We start from the raw sequence: 18,566 nt of genomic DNA, 5'->3' as shown, positions 1-18,566 counted from the left end.
CACATAAAGAACCACATATTCCATTTCAATAATCACATCTAAACATCACTTGGTTATACCATTCAAAAATACCAATGTGGTTTGGTACGTCTGATTACTGAGCAGATAGGCTCTACAGTCTCCAGCATACGTTGCTTGCTTACCAGACTCTTGACTTCTTGACGTATCCTCTCAGCGGATGCACACATTGATCTTTTAATGCATCCGATGTAGAGGGAGACAGGGAAACGATACCCTTTGTAAAACGTCTCCTTTTCTTTGGGCTCATTTTGCCAGCTGCACACTTCCAGGAGCAACAATTCAGCGTCACTGGAAAACAGCCCTTCAAACGCATTTGCAGCTGGCCTTGAACTGAAATACGTTTGGGCGCTTTTGAATATGGAAGGTAGATTGAAGAGAACAGAGGCAGCCCTCCGAGGTCTAATACTACTTTCCCTCTCTGTTGTGCTAATGAGCAGCTTTGTAAAAAAAAAAGAAAAGACATTGTGTGGAGCTCTTCCTCTCTCAACCCTGCAGCAACATTTTGATGGGCTGGATACAAACCACTGAGCCTCACAGGAGGATTCGGAAAATGTCCAGCTGACAAACGATGTGACACAAGAAGGAACATGATTGTAAGAAGGAAGGTGTGTTAGTGGGGGGTCTCTGTGTGTGCAACCACAAACTCTCAAGTCCAGCGAAAAGGACGCAGCATGCCGAGGCCTTAACAAGTCTTGATTGCATTTACATGTCTCCAGCTTAATAGAGCTGGAAGTGACTGCTGATTGGAAATTAAGCTCTTTAAATCATTTCTTTGTTATAAAGTTAGTGCAACAAAAAGAAAAAAATCCCCGCTTATGTACTTGTTTTATGTATTAGCTTTGGAGCTTCAAATAAATTATTAAAGAATTCCACGTACACCCCGCAACAGGCTCACGTAATAGTCATTGTTTGGCAAATTCACCGTGTTGTATTGTCAGTTGGGATGGGCAAGCACCAACACTAGTTAGCGCTGGCCTTTTAGTGGCCTTTATTCAACCAGGGATTAGAAATCAGATATTATATTGTTATTAATCTAATGACAAAGAAAAGTGGAATAACATACTAGCGTATCTTGATACTCATTTTTGTACAGATAAGTTATTTTATAAATATTGAATGCTCACACTTCTCGTGATGTTCTTTTAATCACGTCCACAGGACAAAACCAGGGTGTACCCCAGACATTTAGAAAATAAAATTCAATACTTTACTATATATAAACTATTAAGATTTTCTATGTACACTATACTTGAGATAACCTACTTAGTGAATAGAATTGAATAGAATAGAATAGAATATTGAGTTGTAGTTAAGCGCACCACTCGTGAACTACCAACTGTGAGCAGGTGTAATAATTGCTTTCTTGTGCTTTTTCCATTCAAGTAAATCCGTGAATGCAATAACATTGTTTTTTTTTATATAGAGTTTATGAAATTGCTCAAAGGAGCTGTGCAGAATTTGGAACCTTTTTACTCTCTGTCATCTCATGGCCTGTGTCATCATTGCAGCCTTTGTTAGCTCATTCATGATGCACGTGCAAGTAATGTACGGGCATTTCTTAGACGCACTCGAAAAAAACCTTCTTTTTCATCTTCTTGGACTTTGGCTTGGCGTTTGGACTCTACTTGAGGCAGGCCTTTTTTTACCTTAACCATTTTCATGCTAAACCGACAAAAATAAATAAAATAAAACCTGCGGAAGACAAGCATGACGTCAATTTCCAGCACTGCTCGGATCCCCCATTCCTGAGCTATTTGAACTCATTTGGGCATGGTTAAGATAATAGAGAAAACATTTAAAGGTGGGATACCACCGATAAGCAGGTAGGTGCCTTGCATGGCTGACGCTGCTACCCTTGTGTAAGTGTGTGTGCGAATGAATAAGTATGAAGCACTCCAAAAAGCGCTTTGGGATGTCTTCAGTGACTTGAAAAGCGCTATGTAAATGTAGACCATTTGCAATTTGAGGTAGATTCAAAATGTTGAAAATACCGTATTTTCTCCATTAAGTGTGTTTTAACACTGCCTAATTGAGTTCAGACAGCCTTTATACTTTTTTCCCACTGCGCCTATCTGCTTTTATCTTACTTTTAGCACCACTGTTTGGAAACTTGCAACACGTTAGGAAGCAGAAAACGGGGAGGGAAGAGTAGGGCTGGAGAGTGATCTCATGCTCGTTCCTCGGTTTTCTCGTTAGTGTAGCCTGGAAATGGTAAAAGTAAGACATTGCCTGCTTCAAATGCAGTCTAAACGCCCACTCAAACCCCCCGAAAGCTGAAAAAATACAAGTCATTATTTGAGGAAAGAGCTGGCTGAGGCCGCGATCATGACTAAACCAGGAGATCGCGGCAGAGATTAGCAAGGTTTCAAGTTGAGGACACCACCTTTAACTTTTAATGTCACCTCAAACTATACACCCTTCTTTTAGAGAGACCGTGTGTATTATTTAAAAATAATGTCGCTATATTGTAAAGTGGAGCCGAAACCAGCGTTAAAAAGAAAAAAAAAAGAATACAAAATATGGAAACTCAAGTGACCAAATTGCCTAATTTTTTGCCAGAGCCTTTTGTGAGGTCTTTGGTTTTCCGGGTACCTGTAGCAGCAATATGATGAACAATTATGTCAGCTCCCTTAAGGTGAGTCTCATGTTGTGGAAAATAAATGCAAATTTCTCAACCAACGAGTATTATACTTTTTAATTTTGTTCATGCATTTTGCTTAATTTTACACTGCCCTTTTAAAGGGACAGTGTGTATTATTTGACGATAGATGGCGCTGTATTGTTTTGTGCAATCAAAAACAAGTGGTTAAAAGCACAAGGAAAAATACAAATGAGGGAGACTCAAAGTGACCAAAGTGTAGTGCCACACAGAAAACATTTTACTTATGGTTCATTATATTTTATATGGCTCTTAAAATAACAATAAACAAACATAAATGTAAAAGTAAATAGGACGGGGTAGTCAGATTGATTTTAAATTAGCTTAAATAACAGCTGGCTTGTAGACTGTAAAAACTATAAATAAATACCAGCCACCTATCGAGGGAAAAAAAGCACTGTTGGCAAAAAGTGACAAGAGTTAGGAGACTGGTTACTGCGACTTTCCTGGATAGACAAGGACATCTGGCTAACATATGTGAACACATTCAGTGCCACCGACAGTATTAGACGTCAATGCTCCAACTTTCATGTAAGTAGATTGGTGGTGAATGAGTTAATCATAATCTAAAAAAAACAACAAAAGAACAATTTCCATGCTATGCTTGGCTGCTTAGATTCCCACCCCCTCCTTCTAGGTACGTTGAAATATTACTTTCAAGCACTCTTTTGCTAATAGGTTAAGTATTAATGAGGTTTTGGTCAAGTGAGCCAAATCCAATTTGGCTCTGTATGACTTGCGGTCATGGTTATTAAAAGGCCAATCTGGAGGGCTGCCCGCTCTTCTAGTATGCCTTTTTAAGGAGTTGTGTGTTTTCAGCTCCATCCTTTAAACATTCACATTTATTTTACATGCTCTTCGCATACTCACCTCTAAAGGTATTCCCACATTCTTAATGTGCAAAACGTGGGGAAATAGATTTTTTCATGAAATCTAAATATAATTCATTAGTATAATCCAATGAGTTTTCCGAGATAATAAATTTTCAAGACAGCCCGTCTTTGTCATCCTGAGCTATGACATCATCAGAGTAACACCAGCAGCTTAGCAAGCCAAACCTTCAATTTTTTTACGTGTTAATTAGTCGAAAAGTTAATGAGTTTTTGGTAGCTTTTGTGGGTAATGCTTAGACGTGGTGTTACAGGTGGATCCATTAATAGTACAACAAAGAGCGCGCAGACAAGAAAAGGCTAACAGGCAAAAAAACACAGAGAGTGGCCAACAGGGCCCAACAGACAATAATTAGGCGGCCGCTGCCTTGGTGAAAAAAAAAACGCAGTGAAGAGCCAGGCTTACTGGGATCCAACAATAAAGGGCATCAACGGCTATGGGGACAAAAATGAAGCCAGATTTAACGAAACAAGGAACACGGCAAAACCAGAAGTAACACCAGGCTAGCCGACCAAACAATACAAGGTGGGAAGCCAACAAGCTAATTGCGAGCAAACAAATCAGGAAAGCCTTCAGCAGCCCAGACGCCAGCGGTAAACTAGCCTGACAAATTTATATTAACTGCGCCACACACGGTGAAAAACACAAACAAAAGGCCACAATAGAATTTACTAGAAGAATTAACTTTTATTGTCATTCTTTGTAACAATGCACACAGAACGAAATGTCGATACACCTGACCCGTACAGTTAAACTGTACCGAGCCGATGCAGCCGCAGCCAAACAGGGCGCAGCCATTTTAGTCATTACGTGACCAAACCCCCCAATTCCAACCCTTAATGCCGAGCGCCAAGCAGGGAAGCAATGAGTACCAATGTTGTAAGTCTTAGGTATGACTCGGCCGAGGCTTGAATCAGCGACCTCCCAGTCTTGGAGCGGGCGCCCTACCATCTAGGCTACCGAGCTGGTAAATAGACTACCTAAAAGGAGGCAACAGCAAACGGCAGCAGTTAAACTTACCCCATGCAACATTTAGAGTTCGAAGCATGCAACTCTGACAAAACTGTCACAAGGCCTTCAGCGACAAGGTCAGAGAAGTTCCAATTTTTCCAAGCAGAAATGAGCTGTATGCAATTGCTGTTAACTATAGATGTTATCTGTTTTGGAGCTGCCTCACATGTTGTGTTCATGGGATTCGCTATTTTAAAAGTGTGTTCTTTTAAAGACTTCAGATTGAGATAAAAAACCAGAAGGATCAACTTTGAGACTAGATTTCTCAGGTCCAAGGTGTGTGGAACATTTGACAACATATTTGCATAACTGTGGGGAGGATCAGTACAAGTTCTGTGCCTAATCGAAAAAAAAATATGTTTGGAAATACCTTGAAAGTCTTCTGTCAACAAAAGACAGCCAATTTCAAAAGAATCTAAACAGCATTCTCCGACCACCGATTTCTTTGTTCACCCCAAAAATAAAGTTAGCACGGTTCAGACAACACATTTTCAAGGCAGGTGGAGAGCAGAGGACAAGCGAACTAGAAGTGACATTGTGGCAGTGGGCTGTCTTGAAGGATTAAGCATTACAGCATTCACTGGCACGTGCTTGTGCTTGCGCTCGCTCCCGTTATATTTGCTTGTGCCTCTTTCCAGATGACTTCTTCCCCAAAACGATCCGGCGGCCAAGATAATTGATTAATATTGCTCCAGGGAACGATGACTAACCGTTGCTCAGGTTCAACCCAAACATTTGGCTGAAACAAGGTAACATGCTCAAACCTCTCAATCAAAATGGAGCGTTTTTTTTCGATTTTGCAAATACAGTAAACACAAAACGGTTGGGGAGCTCAGTCAGTAAGAGTTTTCATACAAAGGTATAAGCTTCGATTTTAGGTGAAGGTCAACAGTTATGGCAACAAAAAATACACAATTGAGTTGAAAATCAGGGTTTCTATTTAGCTATCTTAAAAAACAAGCACAGTGTAAACCAGGGGTCATCAATATTTGCATTTATAAAATCAGTCTCTCGATTATACATATAATCATCCAGTGTCCTTGTTCAAGAAGATGCTTTTGTGGTTGATTGAGCTCATTTTAGCCCCACTCCAAATAATAACAACCTAGTAATAACAATAACATAGTTACACTACAGTAATACATGAAAACATGTTATTTTGTAAATGAATATAAAACAGGTAGCCCTTTGCACTAGTCAGTAAAAAATAAAGTAGCTCTCAGCTTCCAAATTGGTGGTGACTCCTGATATAAATACAGTGGCCCCTCTACATACAAACTACTCTAGTGACAAGACATTTTCAAAACAAGAGGTCTCTTAATCTTGCCCGACATAAGAGAAAATCTAAGTTACGAGAATTTCCAGACATTACCACTAGAGGGTGGAGTGCTACAGACTGCCCATTGCCAGCATGAGCTTGTTCCAGTTAGATCGAATGTATTTTTAGTGGTCAGAAGACTGTGTTTTATAAATATTTGGCGTGACTTGGATGCTTTTGGGAAGCCGGGAACAAATTGGTTTTCAGTTCTTTTTTTATAGGTAAAATTTGTTTTTAGGTATTACAAGAGTAAATATAATTATATAAATAAAATGAAACGAATAACCTTGTATTCAATCATTTCATTTTTGAAATCAAAATATTGTCTGGAGGGCAGCAAGGCAGCGCAGTGGTTAGCATGTGTGCTGCACAGTTCTGAGGTCATGAGATCGAACCTCCTGTGTGGAGTTTGCTTGTTCTCCCCGTGCTTGCGTGGGTTTCCTCCGGGAACTCCGGTTTCCTCCCACATTAGAAAAACAGTCCAAATTGTCCCTAAGTGTGAATGAGCGAGTGAGTTGTCTGTCTCTGTGTGCCCTGTGACTGGCTGGCAACCAGTTCAGGGTGTCCCCTGCCCACTGCCCGAAGACGGATGGGATGAGCTCCAGCACCCCCGCGACTGAGGATAAGCGGTGCAGATAATGAATGGATGGATATTGTCTGGAATCAAGATGTGTGTCCTCAAACATATGCAAATAATTTTATGTAGTAAGTCAGCTATATATATGAACACAAATGGTATTGGTTTCTATAGGTCTCACTAACTCTTTTCAGAACATAACAAAAACGATTCAAATTAAACAGTTTATTAACCCTTTTTGCATGCAAGGACTATTATTGGACTCCTAAAAAAAGACAAACGTTCATAAACTTATCACCTACACACTCAACTAGTTTTACATCAAGGTCACTAGAGATATTAGATGGGATTGTTTTTTTCCATAAGATGAAAATTAGCGTACATGCATTTATTGTTGGTGATAATGGGACCTTGGATGCAACCGACTTACTGTTTGAAAAATCTCTCATGTGATGCTCTTTAAAAACAATCATTACAGGCTTTCCTGGAGCACTCGTCTTTCTCCTGTTTATTAATCAGCTAATTACGCATTGACAGTCATGCGCTTGCTGATTCCCACACTTAAATGAACAAAGCTCTTTCATGATTAAGCCTCTGTCTGTGGCTCTTCTTCGCTTCTATCGCTTACTCTCTTTGTCTTGCTCCTCCTTCCCTCTCACTCAGAGAGGAAAATGACTAATAAAGATTTAAACATGATACTGGATAGACCTCCCAGTCCTATGTTAAACGATTGTCTACAGTTTACGAAAACAAACAAGATTCAATACTAAAGTTGAGAAAAAAGACAACAGAAAGAACGGGTATTAAAAGACTGAAAGATGAAAGGCACTGATAGGAAGACATGGAGGCCGCTTGCAATGCAGTATTCCACCTACGGCATAATAATAACAAAATTATAGACTGAAAGTGCAATCTACCAAGCTTCGTGTCTGGTGAGGCACAATCCTATTTACATCTAAGAAAGCAATATATAAACTCTAGCATAGGAAAAACAAACATTTTTCCTACCCTAATTTAAAAATGGCTCCTCCTGAATAAAAAAAAAGATAGGTTATCCTCCATTAGGAAAAAAAATGCATGCTACAAGAAATAAATTACTGGTAAACTTGATTTGCTGTAAGCTTGCTGATACTATCACGAATTCTATAGTTCGAGGCTGGTGTGTGTGTCAAATAAGAATCCTTGATCGCTGACATGAGGCAAGTGCATTTCGTGCTTCACTCTGCATTTGCAGGTGCTCAGCACTGTGATACATTACATACTAATTGTGTTAACAATATTCATAATGTGAAAATTCAGCAATTTTGAAAAGCTAAATTCCAAAATTATGAAGTTGAATGGGAAAGAACTTTAACAATAAAAAGACACAACCATTTATTATATTTTTTTACTTTATATTTCTATGATGACAGGTGAGATACATCCGCACCTGTCTCCCATGACTGTACGGGCTCGGGAGGTAAACGCTGGTCCTGGAATAAAAAGGTCGCAAGTTTGATTCCTGGCTCCTCGTGTTAAATGTCGAAGTGTCCTTGGGCAAGACACTCAATCCCTAATGTCCCCGATAAACAGGTGGTTGGCCTATGATAGCATCGGTGTGTGAGCGTGTATGTGAATGGGTACATGTGAAGCACATTGTAAAGCGCTTTGGGAGGTCTTGATTGACTTAAAAAACGCAATATAAATGCTGACCAGACCATTCATCACTGATTAACCGTTATCTTACAGTACACAACAACATCATTTTCCCCTCCCTGTGAATACCATCTATTTCTTATTTTTTTTTACAAGAATAGTCATTAGTAATGTGTAAATAAAAAAATTTAAAAAATCATTCTATCTAAGGACTACAAACCTACCGCAAATTCAATCAACAGCCTGTCAGAAACACACAACCTTTGAGCTAAATGTGTTTTGGTCTGTTATCGATTTGAATTATTCTATAAAGAGATGTTGCGTTAATTTAAGCCAATCCAAAGTGTTCCAAATGTATTCCAAAACAGTCATTGTCGGGTAAAAAATGGTCCAAAACAAGTACAAATAAAAATGTCTCTTCTACGTCTTGAAAAAAGTGTTTTTTTTTCACTTTTCAAACAAATAATCTTTAATTTAGTTCCAATGTCTTCTATGTGTATTTTTGACATCTTTTCAATGATGTTTCTGCTTGGTAGACAGTGAGCTATTTTTACAACTAGGCACTGTAACTAGCAGTAGTGTTACAAAGTAATGTGTTACAAAGTTAAAAGTACTGTAACACGTTGATAAACACTTCAGTGATATTACAGCAGGCAGCACGGCAGCGCAGTGGTTAGCGCATGAGCAGGCACAGTTCTAAGGTCTTGGGAACCTCCTGTGTGGGTTCAAATCCAGCTACCGGACTGCCTGTGCGGAGTTTCAGGACGAATTAACAAATAGTCTGACAGAATCACACCAATTATCACGTCCTAAGAGAGCAGTTGGCATGATTATATGGTCCTACAAAGTACAACTGAATACAGTTACCGTGGTACTACATCTGAAGCACATAGTACAAGCATTTCCAATGATATTCCCCCTTTTATATATACTCGCATCTTAGCTGTATTTCAAACTATAACATAAAATCCTAGAATCAGGGGGTCAACTTAAATGCACAAGTTTGGTTGTGTGTCACCAGTAGCAAAAGGTAGGTGGCGCGTGGGGAGGAACTACCACAAAACTTTGTCAAGACATGCAGCGACGCAAGCGGTGTTGAAGGACGCAAAAGGGGTTCTTAGGGGAAGCCAGAGAGGGCAAAATAGTGCGGTGGGCTGCATTTCTGTCAGGAGAAGTGATGGTGGATGCAACGTTATTTGTCTTGCGCTGCCATGAGGCCTACCGCGCCAGGCTGGGCATTAATGAGGGGGAGGCCAGAGACGCCCGGTAGGAACACGACGCGCCTTCGACACGGGTGATCTGTCACGTAGCCGTCTGGCTCAGGAAGGAACACACATCGAAAAAACGAATAGCGGAAGGACCTACTGATAGGACTTTAGGGGGCCGGACTGTCAAACACATGTGTAACTGCCCTTTGTACAAAGATGGCATTCACTGACTTGAGTTGATAGTTTCTGTCCAACAAAATTACTTCTGCCTTTCTACCATTCTACCATTATCCCAGCACAATGATAAAGAACTGAAAAATGCTTGAAAATGAGGGCTGATTTACCTGGTTTCTCATAGTGCTAGGACTGAGCAATGTTGCATTTATAGATTGTTTAGGACTTAAGAGATGACTATAATCAAGGCCCATTGGCATGGATTTAGTGCACATTTTCTTTGCCTGCAGACCCAGTGCAGTCTCAGCATCATGAGCTGAGCTAACAGAGGGAGCAGTGTGGGTTGGCAGTGACGACTAGCAACATGTGTTGACTACTCCAGCTAGAAGTGCGAGTTGAACTACATCAGCTATCTGAGCTGGCAGCTTCATTCAAAGAAAGCTGGTATACATGTACGTGACTAAAACATTTTCCGTTTTATCCTTAGCCCCCTAGCCCTGAACCCCTAAACCTTAACTCAAACCCTCAACCCTTAAACTTTAACCCTAACTGTAGCCCCAACTCTGACCCCTTAACCCCCTAACCTAACTACCTTTAACCCTAACTTTGGCCTAACTCCCTTAAACCCAAAGACCCTTAAGTCTCAAACCTGGCACAGTTGTGGTTTTTGCTAATCGCTAACACACCAGGCCTACTCAAATGTTTTGTTATTGATGGCTATCTCGGTTTCGTGACTACATTTTACAGAACCATAAGTTATTTTAGAGAAAATGTTACATTTAGGGCAGCACGGCAGCGCGGTGGTTAGCGCATGTGCGGCACAGTTCATGTCTTGGGAACCTCCTGCGTGGGTTCAAATCCAGCTTCAGACTTCCTGTGCGAAGTTTGTATGTTCTCCCCGGTTTCCTCCCACATTCCAAAAAACATGCATTTCAGGTGAATTGGCCCTAGGTGTGAATGAGCGAGTGAGTTGTCTGTCCCCGTGTGCCCTGCGATTGGCTGGCAACCAGTTCAGGGTGTCCCCTGCCCACTGCCCGATGATTGCTGGGATGGGCTCCAGCACCCCCGCGACCCTACTGAGGATAAGCGGTGCAGCTAATGAGATGTTACAACATGTGCTTTACTCGGCTATTAAAAACACCTGTCCCCCCTCGCTCAGGACAAATTAACCAATCTCACCACTTGTTACGTCCTAAGAGAGGAGTTGGCATGATTATATGGTCCTGCAAAGTACAACTGAATACAGTTACCGTGGTACTCCATCTCAAGCACATAGTGCAAGAATTTCCGATGATAGTCCCCCTTTTATATATACTCGCATCTTAGCTGTATTTTAAACTATAACATAAAATTCTAGAATCAGGGGGTCAGCTTAAATGCACAAGTTTGGTTGTGTGTCACCAGTAGCAAAAGGTAGGTGGCGCGATGGCGTTCACTGACTTGAGTTGATAGTTTCTGTCCAACAAAATTACTCTACTCCGAACTCAAAATTCTGCCTTTCTACCAGTCTACCATTATCATAGCACAATGATAAAGAACTGAAAAATGCTTGACAATGGGGGCTGATTAACCTGGTTTCTCATAGTGCTAGGACTGAGCAATGTTACATTTATAGATTGTTTAGGACTTAGAGGTGACTATAATCAAAAAAGATAGCTTGTTAAGGCCCATTCGCATGGATTTAGTGCACATTTTCTTTCCCTGCAGACCCAGTGCAGTCTCAGCATCATGAGCTGAGCTAACAGAGGGAGCAGTGTGGGTTGGCAGTGACGACTAGCAACATGTGTTGACTACTCCAGCTAGAAGTGCGTGTTGAACTACACCAGCTATCTGAGCTGGCAGCTTAATTCAAAGAAAGCTGGTATACATGTACTTGACTAAAACATTTTCGGTTTTATCCTTAGCCCCTTAGCCCTGAACCCCTAAACCTTAACTCGAACCCTAACCCCTTAAACTTTATCCCTAAACCCTAACTGTATCCTCAACTCTGACCCCTTAACCCCCTAACCTAACTACCTTTAACCCTAACTTTGGCCTAACTCCTTCAAACTCAAAGAACCTTAAGTCTCAAACCTGGCTCAGTTGTGGTTCTTGATAATCACTAACAAACCAGGCTTACTCAAATGTTTTGTTATTGATGGCTATCTGGGTTTCATGACTACATTTTACAGAACCATAAGTTATTTTAGAGAAAATGTTACATTTAAAAATAAGTATGCTGTCAAAAAATAATAAATGAAAAAATTTGAAGAACAAAATGTTCCAATGTCTTCTCAATTAACAATAGTTCTTAAATTAAAAACTATTGGTTACTTCACAAATTAGGCTAAAAACAACTTAAGATATTTTAGTCTAACCTCAGTGACACTAGGAAATATGGGCAAAGAGTGATGTACACAAAGCATACATTAAACAAGACATGAAACAACAAGATATTTAACTACCGATTAAGACCTAAATATTACCGAATTGCACATAATTTAGAAGCTTCCGACATTCCAACATATGTCAGGTTTAGAGTTTTGGAAAGCTGATTGATAGTGTTAGAAAATAGAAAATGGTCAATTTAAGGTGTCGAAATGTAGTGAGAATCTAATCCAAACAGATACCTGCTTTAGATGTTGGTTTTCGGTTGTCGTTTTTCAGCTTAAATCCAGCCTTCGTTCTTTTTGTAGAAGCGCTAAATGGGTGAAGAAAAGCGACAAAACAACAGCTGGGTACCGCCAAGGTAATTCCCCACGGACGCTGAGAACACACCTCTGGACGGCAGACCATTTTCACTCCTGATTACAGACGCTCAAATCAAGCTCTAACTTGAACAACAATCGACTTCATGTGGCCTGCTTCAACAAAGACAAGAGATCTCAAGTTTCACTTTTGATGAAATAAAGATGAGATAAACAGAAACCATCAATGTTTGATTGAACGTCGCTTTTGCGCATTTACGTCAAACAACAAGACATCCAAATATGATAGTTTGTCACTCTCGGCAGTGCTGAGAGTCCGGAGGAGCGACAGCATGCGGGATGCTGCCAAGGTGGAGATTTATATTGAGCAGTTGCAGCTGCAGGAACTTACATTGGACAGCATGAGATGGTTGATAAATCACGGTGGACAGCGAACACTAGACACGAGACTCAGGAAAACACCATAAACACAGATGGAGGCGGCGGGGGGGCAGTCAGGAGCACACTACTTATTAAAATACCTTACCGGTCACTATTTGTAGCTCCAGTTTAGAGAATGCAACTTCTTCATGTACAAGTAACATCCGATTTACGACCTGCTCAGCTTAAGTCCACGTGTATATACAACCATGGCCAACAGATTCTTGTTTAGTTTTTTTTTTCCTGAAGTGGCTCGTTTTCGGGGTTTTTTTTCAAATGCAATGTTTAGCACCAAAGCATGTATCAGCCCACCAGCATGTACAACTATTTGGGCAGCCAGCCGGCACAGCTATATACCACTACACTCAGTAACTAGATTAGAAGTCGACTGATTTTTGGGCAAGCCGATTATCGACACCCATATTTGTGGATTTGACTTATATCGGTATTGCTGTTTTTATACATTTGACTGGCTGATCATTTATGCTCGCTAAAGCATTGGCACTTTTTTCTGTTGCCCAGAGTTTCACTAACATAAGCAAACGGTTATCGCTTAAAATCTGCCTGGCAACCCAATGTGCATGCGTGCTCCAAGCATGCCGTTTGCGTCACTGTCACAGTTCAGAGTTCACAGTCGAGGAAGAGGAGGGTTTCCAATAAGATACCGAGGAGTAGGACACAGCCAGCATTCCATCAGCCAAAATTAAAGACTTTTTAGCAAAATTTTACACAAAATTTGTGGAAAGGAATAACCTGGAAAAGGTGTTGGAAAGTGGCCTATCGCTACGTCTACCTCGCGTTTTTCCGACAGATTGTCAAGAGCCGGCAAAAGTGGACGTCATTGGATAAGTTTTTCAATAAACTCAAGGCATAAAGGTAAATGAATATTTTCATGATTTCCTTTATTCTTGGCTTGTTACATTGTGTGCCCCTTACTTTATGTTTATTGTGCGGTAAACTAATCTTACAATCGAATTATTTCATGTTCTGATGCCCTTTTATTATTTATTAAAAACATGTTATACTGTTCTTTTGCAGGGCTTGGAAGAGATTACCGCATTTACTGGTACATACAAAATGCGTCTCTACTTACGTTTTCAGGTTATAAAATTACCTCTAGAAAAACTTAAATTCGTAAGTAGGGGTATAACTAATTATAATCACTTAGCACTAGCTGACTTAACGGTATGTTATATTGAACTACCTCAGTTCTCAGGGATAAAATCCTGCATGATGAACATGAATGATTCTAACATTTAGTTTATGTACCAAGGATTTTGCAGGTATAAAAACTTTAAAATTGCTTAGGATGCTAACAGTAATACCATCAAGAGAGCCCATGTTTTGAAAAAAGATGATTCAAGATGGTCACAATAGGTTAAGAAACAACCACTCTACAACTATGTCATGTAAATTACATATTTTATAACTCAAAAGCATTCGCAATTTATGTCTGTTGCATACACATCATTAGTAGGCACTGGGCAGGTGAAGGACAGAGTCACTAGCCATTCCATTATTCAACGCAATAAATGGATGCAATTTGGTACCAAGTAAAGCTGTTTAAAACCAACCTCTTTTATCCGAATGAATGATGGAACCTGGTACTGTTGAGCTATATCAATAAACATCAGAAGCTTGCGTCCTTCACTAAATCAAGGAACTAGCAACATTTTTTATTTGGATGACAAACAGGAAGTAAAGCAAAGAGGGCGGCAAGGCAGCAAAGCTGGACAAACCAATTCAGAATTCAATCCAGGATGCACACTAAACCTGTGACCATCAGATTAATGAAATAAGACAGGTCCAGTGGTTTAAGCGCACACGACTCAATATGCATCTAAAATGAAGCCCTGACATCAGACTTGTTACCCGTTGGCTTTTTATTTCTATATTTTTAGGAGTGGTTGACTGAGTCTATTTTCCCCTCACTACTAGTTATAACATTGTAGAAATAGCATTATTGCAATAAAGTAACAACATAGTAAAAAGATGACAACTGTTATTTTAGACTGACAAATCAAACTGGTACCTCTTCACGCTAATCAGTAAACTATCTTGGTGAAAGTTATGTGCAATGAGGCCTGTGTCTGGTGAGGCAGAGTCGTATTAACAAATAAATGAACGTAGTATTCCTAATTTCATTGGCAAAGCAAGACAGCAACATAGACACTGTACCATAGAAAACATGTTTTATTGTCTTCCCTTAACTTAAAAATGAAGTCCACGCAACGAGAATATAATTACTTGATGATTTCATTTGCTGTTAGCTTGATAATTCTGTCACTTATTTCAATCATGTGCAAAATCCGGCCCGGGTGCCAGTTACGGCCCATGATCACATTTTACATGCCCGGGGCCTCTGTCATAAAAGCAATAATATGTGGCCCGCCAGTTAAGTTGACCACAGTATAAAATATGCTTATACAAAAAAAATTCACCAGATGATGGCAGTAGCCCTTGGACAAGTTGCCCTTAGCTTTCTGTGAAAATGTTAGTTGATTTTAGTTATTTCCGACATTAAAAGTAGACTGTGAGTGTTGCCGCTTCCAGGACAAGTGGAAATTGGAGTATTTTTTTCACAGAAATCTGAAACAACTGTGTCTGCCTAATTTGCCAAGAGACTGTGGCTGGTTTCAGAGACATGATATCAAGAGGCACTGCCAGACGAGACATGCAGACTACAAATAGTTAACTGGAAACAAATACTGAGAAAAGGTGAAGCACCTGGAAGCTGTTTTAATGGCACAGCAGCGCTATTTCACAAGACTGCGAGGTACATGAAAATGCTACAAAGGCAAGCTACGAGGGCAAGACGCTGATTGCCAAGCACTGCAAACCTTTGACGGAATTTATTAAAGAGTGTTCAAAAAATGTCAGTCTGACATTTTCATCTTACCAAATCTGACCCGCTTTCTGAAAAATGTGGTGACCCCTGACCTATTCTATTGTTTGGGGCTGAGGTGTGCTCTGAATCAAAATGCTTGGTCTAACTATCGCCCTCTGCCATGAGGCAAGAGAACTGCGTACCTCACTCTGCATCTGCTTAGCATAATTGTGTGTTACATACTAATTTTATTAATAACAGCGATATTGAAGAAAACCTTGAAATTGTAAAATGAGAGAGAAATTTAAGACTGAATAAATATGACCATTTAATAATGTTTTACATTTCATATTTCCAAAATGCACATTTTCAACTGTCTCCCCTGACTGCATGTCACTGGTTGGTGACCCCGATGCTACAGCAACTGTGGGACATACAAATACTAACAAAGGCAGCTCCTAGCAAACTATCTACAATGTACAAAATGAACTCATTTAGTAAGTTACAATTCAATGCCTTTAAGTAAATACTATGTCCCATTGATCGTTTAAAGCAGAGTGGAAGATATTCCATGAATAGTAGTGATTGATTTGCATTTTTATATAGCGAGCTGAGCGAGCTACTGCCGCCCCAGTGCTCGTGTAGAACTCATATTAACAAATTACACCTGCACTGCGCTTTCTGCGCCATATCTCAGCCGATCTGAAATGGGAAATATACCCCCCCAACCCCAACGGCTTAATGGCCCTGACTTCTGAGATGTAAACTTGAGGTCAAGGTCCGTTCCATCACTGGTTGAGGTGTGGGGAGTGGGGCTCAACTGTGATAGATGTTTGTGTACGGGAAGATAGGTAAGGGTGCCGCCGTGGCACGAAACGAGCGATTCGGTTACAGTGGGACCTCGCTACTTCGCAGTTCCACGTTCGCGGGTTTAGAGCTTCACGGGTCTAAAAAATAATAATAATAAAATGAAATAATTTAAAAAAAAAAAAAAAATTAAAAAAGAAAATTTTCTTTTAAAGCATTTTTGAAGGGGCGTCGCTACTTCCTGGTTACACGTTCGCAGGTTCAGAGCTTCGCAGGTCTAAAAAATAATAATAATGAAATGAAATAATTACAAAAAATTTTTTTTTTTTTTTTTTTTTTTTTTTTTAAGCATTTTTGAGGGGCGTCGCTCTTGGCGGATTTTCACTTTTCGCGAATGGTTTCGGTCCCCATCAACCGCAATAACCCTAGGGATTACTGTATTCGCAACTGCAGTGAGACCTTGCTTTATCGCGGTCAAGCTTTTGTATTTTTTTTCTTTCCATTGGATGCTTGCAAAGGAAATTACATAGGATGCTAGTTTTTATTTTGATTATTATACCTCATTGTTCTTAATTATTTTGCACATTTACTTTAGGGGTCCCAAACTCGCTGCCCCTAGGACAATTGCAGCCCCCAAGATGATAATTAGAGGCCCCCGCCTTAATATAAAAGTTAAAGGGAAATTGTGTTTAATTTTTCCCAATAGATGTCGCTGTATTCTGTGGTGCCACTGTAAACAAGCGCTAAAAGCACAGCAGAAAAAGACAAAATATAAATAGAGCTTTTCAAGTCAATGAAGACCTCCCAAAGTGCTTTACAATTTGCTTCACACTTACCCATTCACACACACACACTCAAACACCAATAGGGAGTCAGCCATGCAAGGCGCCTACCTGCTTATTGGGGGCATTAGGGATTCAGTGTCTTTCCCAAGGACACTTCGACATATAACACGGAGGAGCTGGGAAAGGAACCTGCGACCTCTTGATCCCAAGACGAGCGCTCAAAGTGGCCAAAACGCATTATTATTTTTGAAAAGGACAGGGAATTAGAAAAAAGACAAGAAAAAAGGAAAAGAAAAAGGACAAAAAAAGGAGGTAGAAAAATTTAAAGAGAAATAAGACAAAAAGTAAAACTCAAGAAAAAAGGAAAGAAAAATGAAAGAATGAAAGAGAAAAAATAAAAAATGAAAAGAAACACGAGAGAAAATTGCTTTTTAAAGTTTTTTTTCTTTGTTTCTCTTAAAGTGAAATAAAAGGAAAGGTATTTTCTTTACTTTCTTTCATTTTTCCTTACGTTTTTCTCCATTTTCCTTTTGCAGCTTTCTTTTCCCATATTTTCTCTTTATGGCATGTTTTCCTTTTGCCTATTTTTCTTATTTATTTTTCTATATTTTTTTATATTTTTAAAACACTCAGCAATTTCAAATAATTTCTGCTTCAAAGAAGCTTGAATAGCTTTTCATTTAATTTGCATCTAACGATGTGCATTTTTAGTTTATTTTAATTTTTTACGCAAGACAGAACAACAAATGGGGACATTAAAGTGTGTTTTTTCACACTTACCACGTTTTTAAATTATAAATTAGGGGTTGTTTTTCCTTCCGCAAAAAAACAAAGCTGCTACTCACGGTTGCTAGCTGCTCTAAGTATATGGATTTCATAGTATGAAGCTATAGTGTTTCGGATCTTTATTTTTGGGACATGTTCTTTCAATTCTGAATTAAAGTACCAGTAAATGAGATATTGACGTCAACATTTTCTTAGCACCCAAAAAATTAATACACTTGCTGTGTTATTCGTTGAGGGGACACAGAATTAAAAAAAAAAAAACATCCCTGTGGGCCTATTTTCTGCGTTGACATTATTGTCTTTTATTGAAACTAAATCAGATACAACATGTTGAAAAAGTAAACAAAAAGAAATCGATATCGAGGTATTCACTTAATGATTTTTTTCTATAAAGTGTTAGAATATTGACATTTTTCACCGCATATAGTCATAATTGTTTGAGTTTTTCTGTTATATACTATTAATTATTTTACATCACCACATAAAAACATTATTATGTTAATCATTCAGTATTGGCATGTACTTTTTTGTCTTGTTTCATTCACTTGTCTCCCAAATATATACATTTATGTAGTGGTCATACAATCTCTGAATTCTTGAAGGATTCCGTCTGGACCAGTCATGGTGTCTTAAGAAATTTCCACGAACCTCTGTCTTCCGCCCCTTTCCAATACAAATGATCGTCAGGCATTTTGTAAGTACACTTGTGTAACCATCACAGCCTTGTTCTGTAACTCAACTCATCTAGTGACTCGGCTGT

The 18,566-nt window shown here is 39.4% G+C and overlaps 1 protein-coding gene across 1 annotated transcript in view; it reads right to left on the bottom strand.

Annotated features, from left to right (window-relative positions):
• Positions 1–4,413: 4,413 nt before the first annotated feature.
• The window catches only part of LOC148351750 (uncharacterized), a 45,977-nt gene continuing 31,824 nt past the window's right edge, over positions 4,414–18,566 (bottom strand). Inside the window, exon 5 of the mRNA XM_088354595.1 lies at positions 4,414–4,551. Within this exon, the coding sequence (XP_088210721.1) occupies positions 4,523–4,551 (29 nt within the window). The 3' untranslated portion in view covers positions 4,414–4,522. The remainder of the gene's footprint in view (positions 4,552–18,566) is intronic.

The sequence above is a fragment of the Urocampus carinirostris genome, chromosome 15 (genome assembly GCF_059441175.1).
Source record: "Urocampus carinirostris isolate Australia breed hairy pipefish chromosome 15, RoL_Ucar_1.0, whole genome shotgun sequence".
Taxonomy (NCBI): domain Eukaryota; kingdom Metazoa; phylum Chordata; class Actinopteri; order Syngnathiformes; family Syngnathidae; genus Urocampus; species Urocampus carinirostris.
This window is presented reverse-complemented; position numbering and strand designations above follow the sequence as displayed.